Source organism: Hylobates moloch, unplaced genomic scaffold, assembly GCF_009828535.3.
Source record: "Hylobates moloch isolate HMO894 unplaced genomic scaffold, HMol_V3 SCAFFOLD_4, whole genome shotgun sequence".
In the NCBI taxonomy this organism is placed as follows: Eukaryota; Metazoa; Chordata; class Mammalia; order Primates; family Hylobatidae; genus Hylobates; species Hylobates moloch.
In genome coordinates, this window is record NW_026652279.1 from 107484199 (window position 1) to 107500215 (window position 16017).

Genomic DNA, 16017 nt, shown 5'->3' on the forward strand with positions numbered 1-16017 from the left:
CTTAACAACTGGCTTTCTATGGAGAAAAATCCCTGTCTAGTAGCATTTGCTAATTTCCATGGTGTGAATACTTCCACCATGGCTAATTTCAAGCAATCACCATGACGTCATAAATGTGGAGCTGGAAGATGCAGTGCAGCACATTATTGTATAGTATGTTCATCATACAGATGTGATAGATGTAAATAACCCCAGGAGCATAGAGAATAAAAAGAGTAGTGAAATAATTAGGAAGTGATGAGTTTTAAGTACTTTTGACCTTTGCTTTAAATATAATTTATTTAATTGTAAATGTATATCATTTTTAATACTGACTGTACTTAATTAACAATCAGTTTGCAAAATTCCTGAAAGATTAACAACCAGAATACAAGCCAGCTCTATTACTCCACTAGGTCTTGGGCTGAAAAAAGAGGGAGAAAAAGGAGAGCTAAAAGGCCATATCGAGTATGAAAGGACTAAAAGGCCTCTATGCATTCACACTTTATGACTCGGTCCTTCTGAGCCTTGGGTCCACATGTTCATAGAAATGACATGGTTGCTGTTGATCAGAAGCCATATGTGCCCAGTCCCAGGCCCAGCTCTGCCATTTTCCAGCTGGGTGACCTTAAGCAAGTTGGCTAAATTCTCTTAGCTTACGTTTCCCACCCGTAACATGAGTACAATAAAGAGCACCTGCTTGCTAAGGTTGTTATGGGGATTACGTGATCTACTCTATTCAAAGTACGCAGCCTACTGGATCATATAGAAAAGCCTCAATAAGTGGTAGCTGTGAATACTATCATGATTACTACGCTGATCTATTCTTAAAATGTCCAGAGTAGCCACAGCTAGTGATGGGGTACACCAGGTACAGATTCATGCAGATACCGATTGTTAAAGACAATCTTCGTGTGGCCTGACCTCCATTTCGGCGTCAACCATGTATTTAGGCTCAGCCTCGAGAGGAGGAATGCTCCTCTCTCCACACCTCCTGAAAAAAACCTCTGGCAGATGCCTGAAGTTCAGATACTGGTAACTCATTTTTCACTGTTAAGTGCGCTGTCTCTCTAGGCCTTCTTTTAAAAGGCAATTACTTCTTAGAGAGTGAGTCATTAACTCTAGCACCTTGGTGTGAATGAGGCAACCAGATCCCAGGGTTCTGTGCAGGGACTCCTAGGACTCTAAGGTGAGAAACCTGGGTGTGGGCAAAGGGATTCAGAAAGGGCCTGGCGCACTGAAGCCTCCATATGGAGCCCACCCACTTCCTGGGCCCCCTGCTTCCAGGTGGACTAGTGCTTTTTTTTTTTTTTTTTCTAAAGAGATAGAGTTGCCCAGGCTGGAGTTAAACAAGTGGTGCAATTACAGCTGACTGTGACTTCAACCTCCTGGGCTCAAGCCATCCCCCTGCCTTGGCCTCCAGAGTAGTTAAGACTATAGGCTTATGTCACCATGCCCAGCTGATTTTTTATTTTTTGTAGAAATGAAGTCTCACTATATTGCCCAGGCTGGTCTCGAACTCCTGAGCTCAAGCAATCCTCCTTCCTTGGCCTCCCAAAGTGCTGGGATTATGGACATAAGCCACCATCCCTGGCCTAGTTCTTAAAGCAGAGATGCTTCTGAAAGCAAATCTACTCCAGTCTTTCTCTCCCCGCTCCCTCAACTATCCCGGGACCAAGACTCAGTTGATGCTCAGGTCCTCGGTCCACTGGTGAGCTGGCAAGACTGCTGAATATTTCGGGTCAGTCTTTCTTCAAGAACACCAAGTTTGCAGTCAGTTGATCTGGGTTTTGGTTGTGGTCTAACCACTTGATGCGTGACCTTGAAAAGATCACTTCATGTCTTAGAACCTCTATTCTGTTAGTATATTGAGGATACTAATGAGGATTAATCTGAGACTCAAATGAAAGGGCCCTTCAGGAACTACGAAGCTCAAATACAAACTGCTGTTACCATTTTCTATTCCCAATTCTTGGTTGTTAGTTTGCTCCTTCTTCTCCAGTTCTTCACATATGGATATGGAGAGGCCTTTTGGGGAGCACCATAGATGGAAGATAATAATACATTTCCCATGCTTTGTCCTAAAGCTTTCTAGGAACCAACATAAAAGCTCCCATCTGGGATCACTTATTCATAATACAGTCTTGTGTGCAGTGAAAATAACCTGAAGTCATTCCCAGTGTGGCTCAGGTAACTTGGCACAACCAGAAGGCAAAGGTGATGTCTGCAGGAGCCCTAAGGCCCTGTGAATGTTAGTTATATTCTGAGTGAGGTTTTGTTTGTTGATCTGGAGCACCTGTGATGCTACACAAATGCTTTCAAAGTGGTTGAGTCTCAAAAACCAGGAGAGGACCTGTGGCTTCTAAAGGCATAAGACTTACAGCCAAGGGGGTCTTAGGTTCTGGGAAGGGGATTGGGGATGCAGTGAGGAGGAAGACAGCCAGTCTCTCCACGCACGGATGGACCAGCTTCAGGTGTTCTTGGGCATCTGTGTGATTGGAGGAGGGTGGCTGGTGCCCTGGCAGGGCATCTGAGAGCTCAAAGAATGGGCAGGCCCCAATCCTTTCCTTGCAACTGCAGCATCTGACATGTGCCTCCATCTGTGGCGATGTTTTTTTGCCCCTCTCAGGGCTCTGATGGAATGCAGTCTCAGCCCCAGGGGCCCAGCGATTACTGTGTGATCAGAGCAGCCTCTGTTATTAAATCTTCTATCGACTGGCACCTCCCTTCTGGTGCGTGGAGTGTAAGTTGGCAGCAAAAGTGGCAGGAGAATTAACCCAGTTGTTGGGGGAAGGTTGTTGTGTTTCAGGATCAGTTATTTTTGGTGGAGAAAAAATTGCAGATGGCCAGCCAGGGCAATCTGCCTGAGACTAAGTAGTCACTTGGAGGCCCGCCAGGACCCAGCCGAGGGGGTGAGGTGCAGGAACAGGGCACGGAGAGTAATGTCTGGTTGGCCAAAGGCCCATTGGGCTCTCGTGGGGATGTGCTGGGAATGGGGTGCCTGGCTTCTGCGGTGTCTGGAGAGCAGCCAGGGGGAGGGATAAATGTGATAAAAAGGAGCTAGAAGAGGTCCTACTGGGAAGGCTTACAGGTGTCCAACTTAGAACAGAAAAGACAAAGTTGACTAAACATGCTGACTTTCTTCAAATACACGAGAGACTTCTACAAGATGTTGATGAATTGTTCTGACAACCAAATAAGAGAAAGCAGCCTGCGCAGAGGCAATATGGATTCCGTCACTGTGTCATTCACACTGCAACAGGTGCTGAATACATACTTGAGCCGTGGTCACATCCATGTGCTGAATGGGACAGTAGGAGCATTTTAGAAAGTGAGGAAAGGGAATAGAGTCTCCCAGGTTTGTCAGTGATGGCCAGCCCGCCAGGTCAGAGATCCTGGGTGCCGCCCTCTGAGTTCTTTGCATTTGATGCTGAGTCATGGTTCTGCTTTTTGCATGATATGAAAGAACTGCACCCTAGGGAGGAACTGATGGATTTTATAACGTGATAATAAAACTCTCTGAGGAGGGAGTGCCCTCTCAGAGATGGGAGATTAATTTTATGTTCTCTTTTTCCTGTTGCTTTTCATCCCCACCCCCCATCTTGCCTATTCTTTTCTACTACTTGCTCAACAGAGGGCAAAGGGGTTTTTAAGAAAGCACCAAAAATCTGAGGACTTCGATTCCAGAGCAGGAGAAGACGACACAGCCTGGGAACAATGTGACAAGAGCCCGTCAGTCACAGGAAGGTGGGCCTCTGACTACTCTCCTGAGCCCCAGCATCAACCTGAGCACTCAGCACACAATGACACCTCTAGCCCAGTCCCCAGCCCTGCGGTGGAGACACGATCTCCTCATGCCCGGCTAGCTCAGCTTTGACCTTGAGGTTCCTGGGAAGGTGTCAGAGTCATGTCTGGTTGGTCTGAAATGTGATCCATCTCTGAGCTGGGCCCCTTCCCCAACCTGCTGACTGCACACATTCAGATTTAGCTCGCTCTGAAATAGACTGAAAAGAGAAACAAGAAATGATTCTCACACTAAGCCTCCTTTCAACCCCAACAGTCTGCTTGATGGTGTTTTGATCCTTTCGAAAGCAGCGGAGAAAGGACTTGGAGGTGACAGGAAAAAACTATTCTGATTAAATCTTACAAACATTCTATAAAACAACACCAACAAGACAGGACAAATGTCACACCAAGATCTTAAATTACAGGATGTTTACATAATATAATGCCCACGGCAGACAAAAACTAAATCCCACAAAGTACCTGAGACAAAAAATAATAATAATAATAATTAAAATTTAAAAAAAAAAAGGAAGGAGAAGAATAAAAAGGAGTCTGGAGTCCTGGCATTGGGAGGTCCGAGGCGTTTCCTAGGGAGGCTGTGTGGGGAGCATCCGTGGCTCCTGGCCTCACATTTCAGCTTCTGAGGGGCGGACCTCTGTCTCGGTGATGGCAATCCCAATGGCAAGGCTGCCGTTGTCAGAGAAGAGCTGTGCCAGCGAGGTGTTGAGGACGAGGCAGTCCCCGTCCGTAATCACTGAGTCCACGCACTCAAGAACAGACCGGGGGGTGGCCTCCCACTTGAGGCGCCGATGGTTTCTGTTGAGCTCCAGGCGGTAGGTGAAGCAGTCGGCCTGGGTGGGGGTCCCAATCAGCATCATGGTGGCAAAGAACTGGGGGTGCCCTTCATGCCTCTCCTGTTTCCTCAGCACCAACAGAAAGTGGTGGCCGAGGCAGGAGTGCATGATAATCCAATCAGCCGGCGCGGGGAGGTGCATGTCAGTGGCCAGGAAGACGATCTCAGCTCCCTGGAGGATGTCAACCCTATGGATCTGCCGCAGGTGGGGCACCACCACCTCCAGGTGGCCTTCCCACTGGCAGGAGAACAAGGGACACATGCACAGGCAGGGCGTCACCGGGGTGGCGTGTAGCCCTGCCTCCTGGTGGTGAAGGTGGTGGGGGTGGGCGTGGTGGCGGAGGTGGTGGTGGTGGCGGTGGTGGCAGTGGTGGTGGGAGAGATGATGAGGGTGGAAGCTGCCTTGCTCTGGAGCGCTCTGAGTGACAGCACGCCGACTGGACACATACTGTAAGGAAAGAGAGGAGCATCAGTGCGGGGATGAGGCCCATCTCTCCCTGGCTGCCACTCCCCTGATGTTCAAAGTGTTAAAAAGCAGATCCTCCAGTGCAGGCTGAGAAAGGTTCATTTCTTAAACAAAAAACAAACAAACAAACAAAAACAAAGGACAGAGTGGGCGCCTTGGGGTGGGGGGTGTTGAGATTCTGAAAACTCAGTCCAAGAAAATGCAGTATTTATGCCTTTGTGGTTATTTAATAAGATACACAAGCAAATAGGCAATTTCCTCCTCAAGTAACATGCAGTAGGATGGTCATCAATCATAAAGAACAAAGACAGCTGGGTTTTTTTTTTGTGCTTTTTTGATATTGTTGATATTTTTGTGCAGGCAATGGAGGTCAATAAATTTTTTTTTCTATTTTGTCATAGTTATCAATTTTAGAACAAAATTTACATAATGCCCATTTGTCCTTCCAGTGGAGCCAGGGTTTGTCCTGTCTTGGGGGCCCTTCTCCTGTGTCCTAAGGCATCTGGTGGGATGCAGAGCTGATTGTGTGCAGTGGGACTACAGTCCCTAAAGAGAGAGTCCCCACTGTGACTCCTGAGACTGCCACACCAGGCAAACTTCTACCCTATTTCTAGCTCTCTGCCCCAGAGCGGCTTCCCAGAGTCTCATCACCAGGCAGCCTCCACCTGGAGAATCTCCCCACCTTCTGTTCCTCATGGTGGTGTGCCCACAAGTGCCCCCCAAAGCACCAAGAGCTGTGAGGACATCTGATCAGGTGTCTGTGAACATTTATTGAGCATCTGCTATGGCCAGGCCCTTGCAGGGATACAGCTGTGAGCACAATAGATACTGTGTCTCTTGGTGTGGGTGGCACAGACATTACTACACTTATAATTAACTATAGTTTTGACAAAGGTCCTCCATGTGACATGAAGACTGTGATTCATATTTTTCAGCTGAAGAAACAGGCTTCAGTAATAACGTGATGGAGCCTGCAAAACTGGTAAGTGAAAGACTGGGATTCATTTTCACGCCCCCTGACTCTGAACATAGGAGCACGCCCCCCATCCAGTGATGCCTGCCTTCAGCTCCCTCCTCTGTTTCCCGAGTCCTTCTTTTCCGTAATTAGCCTGCATGATCTAGGTCACACAGAGAAGGTGGCAGCTCTGCAGTGTGCTCCAGGCATGAGTCGCTCACCTTGCAGCCGTTTCCTAGGCTGTCCTCAGGTAGGGAGTGTCCCTTCTACCCTAGCTCTCCAAATGCTTTCTGGACTTCAGATGCCTTTGGGAGTTTGCCTCCTCACCCTGCTTCAGTTCATTCCCAAAGTACAGAGGACAGGGGTGAAGGTCACCAGCCACTGTTGCTGCCAGAGTTTCTGTTTCCCCTGACTCCCTGTGGCTAATAGTGAGCCAGCTAGCTTCCTTTCTTTAGGGCATTCAGGACACACATACACGTACATACATGCACAGTCATGCACGCAATACACATGCGTGCATACACACACACGCTCATGACACATACATGTGCGCACACACACACCACACACGGTGCGCTGGGATTGTCACCCTAGTGATGGAGGTGACCTGGAGGAGGCGGGGTCCAGATCAGCTCTCCGCTCCAGTTGCTGGTTCCATCTGCTGGTTTCTGCATTCTTCCCCCAGAAGTGTCATCTACAGGGGCTCTTCCAGTAGCGCCTGTCCTGCTCCTGGATGGTAGCTGCTGAGCAGCCTGCTGTCCTCCATCCTGCAACCCCACCTGGCTCCCCTTCCCCAAGGGGAACAGTGTGTCTTCAGCTATGAAGGAACAAGCTGTGTTCCAAAATCCTGCTAGTGATAAGTCTGACTTACCTCTCAGCGTTAAGTATGGGGAAGGAAACTAACTAGTATGTAGTATCTACTAAGTGTCAGCTGCTATGGAAAGGAGGTATTTTAAAAACAATTATTTCATTTAATTTTTCACAGAAAAGATCAATTTCCTTATTAAAAAATAAAAATCTGGCTCTGTCCCCACCTGCCTGCTGGTGGCATGGACCATTTAGTGATTGGGTCGGGGGGGTTTCTCCCCTCTCCTGGGATCATGCAGGAAGCCCAGGGCCCACACCTTCCATCAGCCAGTGTCAGGACCCTCCAGTGGACCTTCCCACTGTCTGCAGGCCTGGTAGGCAGGCAACTTCTTCTCCTATACTCAAGAGGACCCGGTGTTGGGCTCTCATGAAAAACCCAAATGGTGTCCTTCTTCCAGTCTCTGAGAAGACCCCTCTCTACCAGTCTTTACAACAATCAGGAGAGAAACATTTTATGTTTGTCTTATAGATGAAGAAACAGAGACACAGAGAGATTGAGTCACTTGCCCAAGTCACACAGCTCCTAAGGGCTGCAGCCGGGAATGGGGCCCAGATCAGTTAACGGTGACAGATCATAGACTGGGAGGATCACAGGCTGGAGGTCAAAAGACTCTAATCGGTTTCACTGTTTACGTGTTCAGTCAGTTCTCTCATTGGCAAAATATTTATCTCAAGGGCATGTTAGGAGACCAAATGAGAGAATGCCTGTAAAACGGCGTTACAAACTTTATCAAGCATTGCCTCAAGGGGGCATTTCCATTTAGATGTGGTTTTGGGTGAAGACTTGGCAGCCTTCCACTGCAGTCTGTGCCTGCCTGTCTCCATTCTGATCAACTCACTTTCACACACGAGCAGCAATCTGGGCTGAGCGCAGGCCACCATAAAACCTGGAGAACCCAGCCTCACACTTGGCCTGGGGCCGCCAGTCCCAGTGCTGACCTGTGAGGACAGATAGAATGTCCTGAAATCCCCATTTAGAAATGACCTCTGGGCTTTCCCCTATTCTTTCCAATTTCTCCATATTCTTCCCCAGATCCATTTTCCATCTTCTCTATCCTGACCTGTACAGCTAATGTCAGAGATGGGAGGTCAAAGTAGTAGGGAGGGAGTGAGAAGAAATACCTGGATCTTCCTCTTTCCAATCTCTGCCAGTGCCTTCCATTGGTGAAATCCAAGCAGAAACCTACCAGCAAAGGGAGTCCAGAAGGTGCACTCAGCAAAGTTTGGCTCCCTTTGAAAGTGGTACTGGGTCAGGCAGACGAGTGAATGGAGATATTTGCACCTGTGTGCAAATATCTCCATTCCTCCTACGTGATGCTGCTGATTTGAACAGGCTGGGGCTCCTGGGCTGAGTTTCGATGGGGCTTATGGCAGGGGGAGAGAGAGAGATGCCCGTAGTTCATTAAGCCATTCAGCATACACGTACACACCACACATCATGTGCGAGGGGCTGAGAATACTGAACAGAATAAGCTCCTTGTTCCTGCCTCACTAGCTCACTATGATTGTGTGAAAGCAATGCAAAAATGCAGGGTACACCAGGGGCTCTGAGAGCACCAAGTGGGGGAGGTAGCTATTCTAGCCAGTGTGAGGTGACATTTAAACTAATTGAAGCGTGAAGGGTGAATTCTCTAGCAGAACAGGCAAAGGGCTTGCCGACAGGGAAAAGAGCAGGTTTGAAGGAGCTGGGTATGAAAGAACATGGATGTTCAAGAAGTGACAAGAAGTCCCAAGTGGCTGACAGGGAATCTGGTGGAGATGGAGAGGAGATGTTGGGTCATATTGCCCAGGCCTTGTAAGCCAAGCTGAGGCTCTGAGATGGCACCCAGTGCATGGTGGATATTAGCAGGAATATCCAAGAGACCCAGCTATGTGCTTTAGGGAGCTCCTGTGGGTAGCACGATGCCCGCTACGCCCAGCAGCAGAGCCTGCTCTAAGCTGGTGCTCAAAATGGGGCCAGCAGCAAGACCCAACCCTTGTCCAACCAGCAGACCCCAGCAACGGTCATTCCCCCTAGACTCTCCCGATGCTTCCTTGTGGCTTCATCTTCCACTAGCCTTTTTGTTTTTTAATTGCTGCTGTGTTACAAAGCAGCCAAGGGTATAATCCAAACAGCCTGAAGTGAATAACTATGCAAATAGAGTGGGACGTGATACACTCATTGAGACCTGTGTACTTGCTGTGCCCTGGGAAGGTGCTCAGAATAAACGCAACCTTAATTTTTTATTTCTTCCTGCTCCATCTTCTGATGCAAAATATGTTTCATTTAAATGATCCTTGGGTGAGTGAGGTCACAGGGCTGCTGGCAGGGAGAAGGGATTCTTTTAATTGGCAAAATGCTAATCATTTCAGAAAATGAATTCCAATCTTCCCATCTAATACAGTGGATGTGTGAGTAATTACTTTCCTTCACTAAACTGTTAATGCAACATTAGTGATTACACTAATTAAAACTAATGAACTCTTACAGACTGATAAACCCCTCAGTCAGTCAGTGGATGCCTTCCTTCCATTGGCTGTGTTTAACTTCCCATTTGGAAGAGAGATCTTGAATTAACCTTTAGAATAATGCGCAAAATTGGGTTTAGCAATGTTAGGCTTTATAGGTTGGGGATAATACTTTCTCTAAGCATTAGTGAGGCCATTTCTACTGAGGGTGTAATTGAATTTAAAAACACATTCCTTAATTTGATCAGCCACACGCCGATGGTTGGTAATGGCCCTCCAAATCCTGGCTTCCGAAGGGGAAACCTGCCTCTGGAAATACCACATGACCCTTTCTCTGGCCTCTGCTCCCTGTGGTCACCAAGCTCACTTAGAGGATTGCTTTTCCTTTCCACTTGCTTCCAGGAACATTGCCACGCATTTTCGCTGAAAGAGGATTTTGTAACAATTTTACATGGCAGGCACTTCTTCGAGTTTGCTCATGCCCTTTTTTGTGAATATTAATTAACTGATGTTTTTAGTCCTGGGTGAAGTGGGGAAGGCAGCAATGCTATCGATGCAGTTCACACGAAGGGAGAATGAGCAGGTTGGGGTGGAGGGTAGGGTAACATTTCTGGGCAGGCATCAGAGTACTGAGGTAAAGTCCAGGTCTGAGCCAAGTTGGGAGTCAGGTCTGCTAGGAAGGGAGAACTGACCACACCAGGACTGTGCCCTGCACACAAAACTCAGGAGGACTCTAGCTGTTTCCAAACAGGTAAGAAATAAGTTAAGCCAAGAGAGAAAACAACAGTAAGGCTTTTACCACCTGGGATAGGAACACCTTAATTAGAAAATGTATCTTATGCTCCTTCTCCTCCATATCACATTCAGCTCTTGCTACGTAGATGGATGAGATCTTCATGTGGACAGTATGAGCATGTCTGCAATTTCCTTTAAAATACTTTACTATAGAGAATGTGATATAAATCTACCTATCTGTCTATCATCTGTTTATCTATCTACCTATATTTTGAGACAGAGTCTCACTCTGTCACCCAGGCTGGAATGCAGCGACATGATCTCGGCTCACTGCAACCTCCACCTCCTAGGTTCAAGTGATTCTCCTGCCTCAGTTTCCTGAGTAGCTGGGACTACAGGCGCCTGCCACCATACCTGGCTAATTTTTGTATTTTTAGTAGAGACAGGGTTTCACCATGTTGGCCAGGCTGCTCTTGAAGTCCTGACTTCAAGTGACCCGCCTGCCTCAACTTCACAAAGTGTTGGGATTACAGGCATAAGCCACCACACCTGGCCTAAACGTATGTATTTTTAAACTATACTCTAGGGCCTGTCAATTCCTGAATCGGGAATTCAAACATCAAGGTAATCACCTAACATTGTATTGGAAAAGTCCATACCTGAGATAATGACTACAGTGGCCTCAATTAGTATTTATATTTCAGATTCACATCAGATGCTGCTAGTTAACACTTCCACAGATGTTTTGGTTGGTGAAATTAGTAGTTTGTTAATCAGCATAGTAGATGCTAGAAATGGGCTCTAGTTGAGGAAATGAGTGGTTTTTGAGTGGTAAAGATTAGTTAAAATAGTGCAGAGAGATTTCTCACTTTATGAATGGGTCTTGAAAGCTGGTTCCCTAAATATCCTTATGTCCAGCTGCTAAGTCAGGATTTCTGGTGCTCTGATGCCACTTCTTAACTGTATTGGAATCTTGCCTCTGAAATACCACTGCATACGAATTTTCTTTACTGGTGATCAAAATTATGTAACTTGAGTGTGGAGGCATTTGTTAGTACACATAGAAGCCTTGAGTCTTGACCTATCTATGCCATTGTTTAGCTATAAAAGAGGCTAATAGGCTGTGACTTTGAAAAGATGACAACTTTGTGAACAAAACTGTTTAAAACCAAGACCTATGGGTGCAAAATAATGAAAAGGGTCCATGTGGATGTCTTCATAGACACCGGTCCTATGATCTCAAAAGCCTCCTGACCAAGCCAGTCTTCTTATAAACACATTTGCCAGCCACATGGGGAGGAATAGGTGGATGACACTTAAAAAAAATACATCTCTGAGATCCCAGGGCCCTTTAGTTTCCAGATCCTTATCCTTGGCTGACAAGCGTTAGCTGATTTATCCATGAATATTTTCCTGCTTGCTGAGTGCCTTCAGGACAGGGACTAATTGTTTGTGTGTCCTTACTGCTAGTACAGTGCCCGACATGCAATGTATGCTTGCCATATATTCATAGCACAGATCGATGCATTAGTAACAGCTTCCAATATGAAGATCACACTGGTTCTGTCCTTTATACCATTCAGGTGTGCCAGCCACTGTCCCACCTGGCATTGTCTGAGACAATCAGCTGCCGTAAGACAGGAATGCTGCCTCCCTACCTGACTTGTGAAGTAGTTAAGCAGCAGTTAAGATCTGTCTGCACAACTCACTACTTATTTCAACTTGCATTGAAAAATCACTAGTTATGGCCAGGTGCAGAGGCTCACGTCTGTAGTCCTAGCACTTTGGGAAGCTGAGATGGGCGGATCACTTGAGCCCAGGAATTTATCAGCCTGAGCAACATGACCTCGTCTCTACAAAAAATACAAAAATTAGCCAGGCAGCTGTGGTCCCAGCTGACTGACGTAGAAGGATCAGGTTAGCCCAGAAGGTTGAGGCTGCAGTGAGCTGAGACCATGCCACTGCACTCCAGCCTGAGCATGGAGTGAGACCCTGTCTCAAAAAAAAAAAAAAAAAAGAAAAGAAAAAAAAGAAAATCACTAATTGGTAGCCTTTTCTCCTCAAGTAGGTTGGAAGTCATTGAGGGCAGAGGTTGTATTAAGTTTGCCCAGTGTTTAGTTCAGTGATGGACTTGCTGTGTCTGACATGTAGTAGACTCTCAATAAATGTTAGGTTAGTGCAAAAGTAATTGTGGTCTTTGCCATTACTTTTAATATATGCTGCTTGAATGAATGAATGAATGATTCATAAACAGATCCCTGTTTTAGGCCATATCAATGGAAAGGCTGTTTGTCTTCAGTCAGAGGCTCTGTCCTCTACCCTTCCATCTCAGGTGCTATAGAAATATGGTGTGTGTGTGTGTGTGTGTGTGTGGCCAGGTGTCCATGGCTGTGAGCTCCTCAGGAAGGTGCCCTAGCAGCTCCTCACCCAGAACCCAACAGTGATGGAACACAGAAGCTGCATTTGACCCTGGCCAAGAGGAGGGTACTGACACATGCCCAGCTGCCAGTGTGAGAAGTATGATAAAAGCTTTGAAGAAGAAATTTCTCCTGCCAGAGAGGTACTTGCTTTGCTTTTGCTTTTCACTGAGATTACTTGATGCTTCAGGCATTCTCTTTTTCATAATGAATTGCTTCTCCCAATTTGGGAAGGACAGTCTGCTGGGTTAACTCAGCAAATCAATCTGGCCACCTCCCAGATTGCTCTAGGCCAATGTTCCCCTCCTGCACCTTGGCAGGACCCCTGAGCTAAAAAGGCTGGATGCCTTCTCACTTCCTTATCCATTTTCTGTTAACAATCACCAGGAGGTAACTTTAACCCAACTGAAGGTTACCATAGCTCCTCCAGCTGTCCCTACCCATGATATGAGGAGCTAATGGGTTGTACCCACACAGAACCCCAGAGCCCACCCTCTAGACCACACTCTGCATAAGTGGGATGCTGGAATTCTCTACCCAGTGTCTCTAAGTCAGCTTCCTGCAGCCTGTGCTCTTTCTGGGATCCATCTTCTGGAAGGCAGACCATTAGATGTGAGGTATGGCCAATGGGTGACTATTTCGGGGGTGGGGGTATAAGCAGAGCTTGAATGTGTGGGCTGGGGTGTTCACTTGCCTTTGTAAGAGACTCATCAAAGCCCAGGATGAAGCCGGGTTAGGAAGAAAGTGAGACAGGTTGCTACCTGGGAGCTGCCGCCATGCCACTTCTTATGAAGGTATATATTTTTTTTTTTTTTGAGATGGAGTTTCGCTCTTGTCCCCTAGGCTGGAGTGCAATGGCATAATCTTGGCTCATTGCAACCTTCGCCTCCTGGGTTCATGCAATTCTCTTGCCTCAGCCTCCCAAGTAGCTGGGATTACAGACAGGTGCCATCATGCCCTGCTAAGTTTTGTATTTTTAGTAGAGATAGGATTTCACCATGTTGGCCAGGCTGGTCTCGAACTACTGGCCTCAAGTGATCCACCAGCCTCGGCCTCCCAAAGTGCTATGATTATAGGCACGAGCCACCATGTCTGGCCATGAAGGTATAATTATTAAGGTAGGAGGACAGAATATATTTTGAGAGTCTCGTACCTTGTTTTTTTCTCTTTGAGTATTTATATAGACAGTATGTGGACCACCATGTGTACTTTTGCCTCCCGTCTTGCAAATCTTAGGGGCAGACTTATAGTCAAACCACACAGAGGAATGCTGCCCTGTCCCTATTCTTTGGCTCTGCTTTTCATCTGCGGGGTTTTGAGTATGCTAATGAGTCTAATCAATCTTGTAAGATGAAAGACTTTTTCTTCAAGGCAACTTTTTGTGTAGTTAGACTTTCATATCCGTAATTGGCAAGTGAAACCTGGGGCCTGCGTGAACAGTTTAAAGGTTAACCTTTTTAATTACCCAAAGCCACATTAACTATGAGCCTTTCGTTAGGATGACTTTAGAACCACAGCAGTGACTGGACACCATGTCAGGAGATTGTCCCGCCAATCTGGATAACCTCAGATTGCGAGCAACAGTGTTGCCCACATTGTTGTGGCTGGAGTCAGTGCCGTAACCTTTGAGAGGAGGCAGGTTGCTGGAAATGGTTACACATGCAAATGCAAACTGCAGAAGCAGATGTGTTAGGAGGTTACAAATGGGCAGAGGTGTGTCCTGGGTGGCCCGAGACAATCTGATGCCTCCAGGCCACATGCCATCCTTGTTTCTCTGAGTTCTTCAAAAACGTCATGACCAGGAACTCCACAGTACTCTCTGCCTCCTCTGTTCCCTATCCCCGATTAAGTTGTGTTCATCCTTCAGGGGTTCCTTATTCTGACTAGGACAGGTCTGTATGTTGCATGCTCCCTTATAAGATGCAACAAACTTATTCAACATCTAGTCTTCCTGCTAGACCACAACAAAGGTTCCAGGTGGATGAGTACTGTATTTCTTCCCCACTGTATCCGAAGTGTCAGCACAGTGATTGGAACATGGTAGGTACCCACGAAGTATGTGGGGAGAGGATGAACAAATGACTCCTCCCATTGACCTGTTACCCTAACAATTCAACCACTTCTCAGCATCTGACAGCAGTCACCCTCATTGCCTCTCTGGGCTACACAATAGCCTTCTAACTAGTTATGATAGGTTACAAGACTGCCCCCAAAAGATGTGTTCACATCCTAATCCCCAGAACCTGTGAATGTGATCTTACTTGCAAAAATTGTCTTTGTAGATGTAACTAAGTTAAAGACCTTGAGAAGAGATCATTCTGGATTGTCCAGCTGGGACCTAAATCCATGGACAGCGTTCTTAGAAAAGACAGAAGAGGAGAAGACACAGAAGCAGAGGAGAAGGCCATGTGAAGATGGAGGTAGAGATTGGAGTGATGTGGCTGCAAGCCAAGGAACACCTGGACCCACTGGAACTGGAAGAAGCAAGGAGGAATTCTTCCCTAGCACCATCAGAAGCTGTGTGGCCCTCCTGACACTTTTTTTTTTTTTTTTTTGAGATGGAGTCTTACTCTGTCACCTAGGCTGGAGTGCAGTGGTGTGATCTCGGCTCACTGCAACCTCCAACTCCTGGGTTCAAGTGATTCTCCTGCCTCAGCCTCCTGAGTAGCTGGGACTGAAGGCACTGTAGACTGGGAATGGCCTTGCTATCAGGAAACACTAAGTCTACACACACCTGGATGTAGCCTATAGGTCCTTCCCAGGATGACTATCAACTCCATACCCATGTACTAATACCAGAGATACAAAGGATGTTGTATAATGCTTAGTCCAGAGCAAGAAGGCGTAAGTGGTAGATGTTATTATCATCATCATCATTATTGCACAGTGATGTGGTTTGACTGTGTCCCCACCCACATCTAATCTTGAACTGTAGCTCCCATAATCCCCACGTGTTGTGGGAGGGACCTGGTGGGAGGTAATTGAATCATGGGAATGGGTTTTTCCTGTGCTATTCTTTTGATAGTGAATAAGTCTCATAAGATCTGATGGTTTTATAAAGGGCAGTTCCCCTCCACACACTCTCTTGCCTACCACCATGTAAGATGTGCCTTTGCTCCTCCTTCACTTCTGCCTTGATTGTGAGGCCTCCCCAGTCATGTGAAACTGAGTCCATTAAACCTCTTTTTCTTTATAAATTACCCAGCCTCAGGTGTGTCTTTATTAGCAGCGAGAGAATGAACTAATACACACATCTAGCTGATTGAGGTGTAAGCTAAGGAAATGCACTCTCCATAATTTCTAGGATCATGTATGAATAAGATTAAATCATAAAAACACTAATGTCCTTCCACATCTCCCTTAAGACCTTCTAGCAATTCTCACCAGGACCAGTAAGTTTCTAAGATTAGTCATTATATTTCATTGTGTCTCTCCTTTTTTTAAAAAATTTATTTTGATCTTTCCATAGATAACCAGTGGTTGTTTAGAATGAGAGCTCATCTTTAAAAAT

At 46.5% G+C, this 16017-nt stretch overlaps 1 protein-coding gene across 1 annotated transcript in view; it reads right to left on the minus strand.

The window, feature by feature from the left end:
• Positions 1–252: 252 nt before the first annotated feature.
• The window catches only part of SIAH3 (siah E3 ubiquitin protein ligase family member 3), an 80043-nt gene continuing 64278 nt past the window's right edge, over positions 253–16017 (minus strand). The window contains exon 2 of the mRNA XM_032150822.2: positions 253–5066. Coding sequence (XP_032006713.1) covers positions 4392–5066 — 675 coding nt within the window. The 3' untranslated portion in view covers positions 253–4391. The remainder of the gene's footprint in view (positions 5067–16017) is intronic.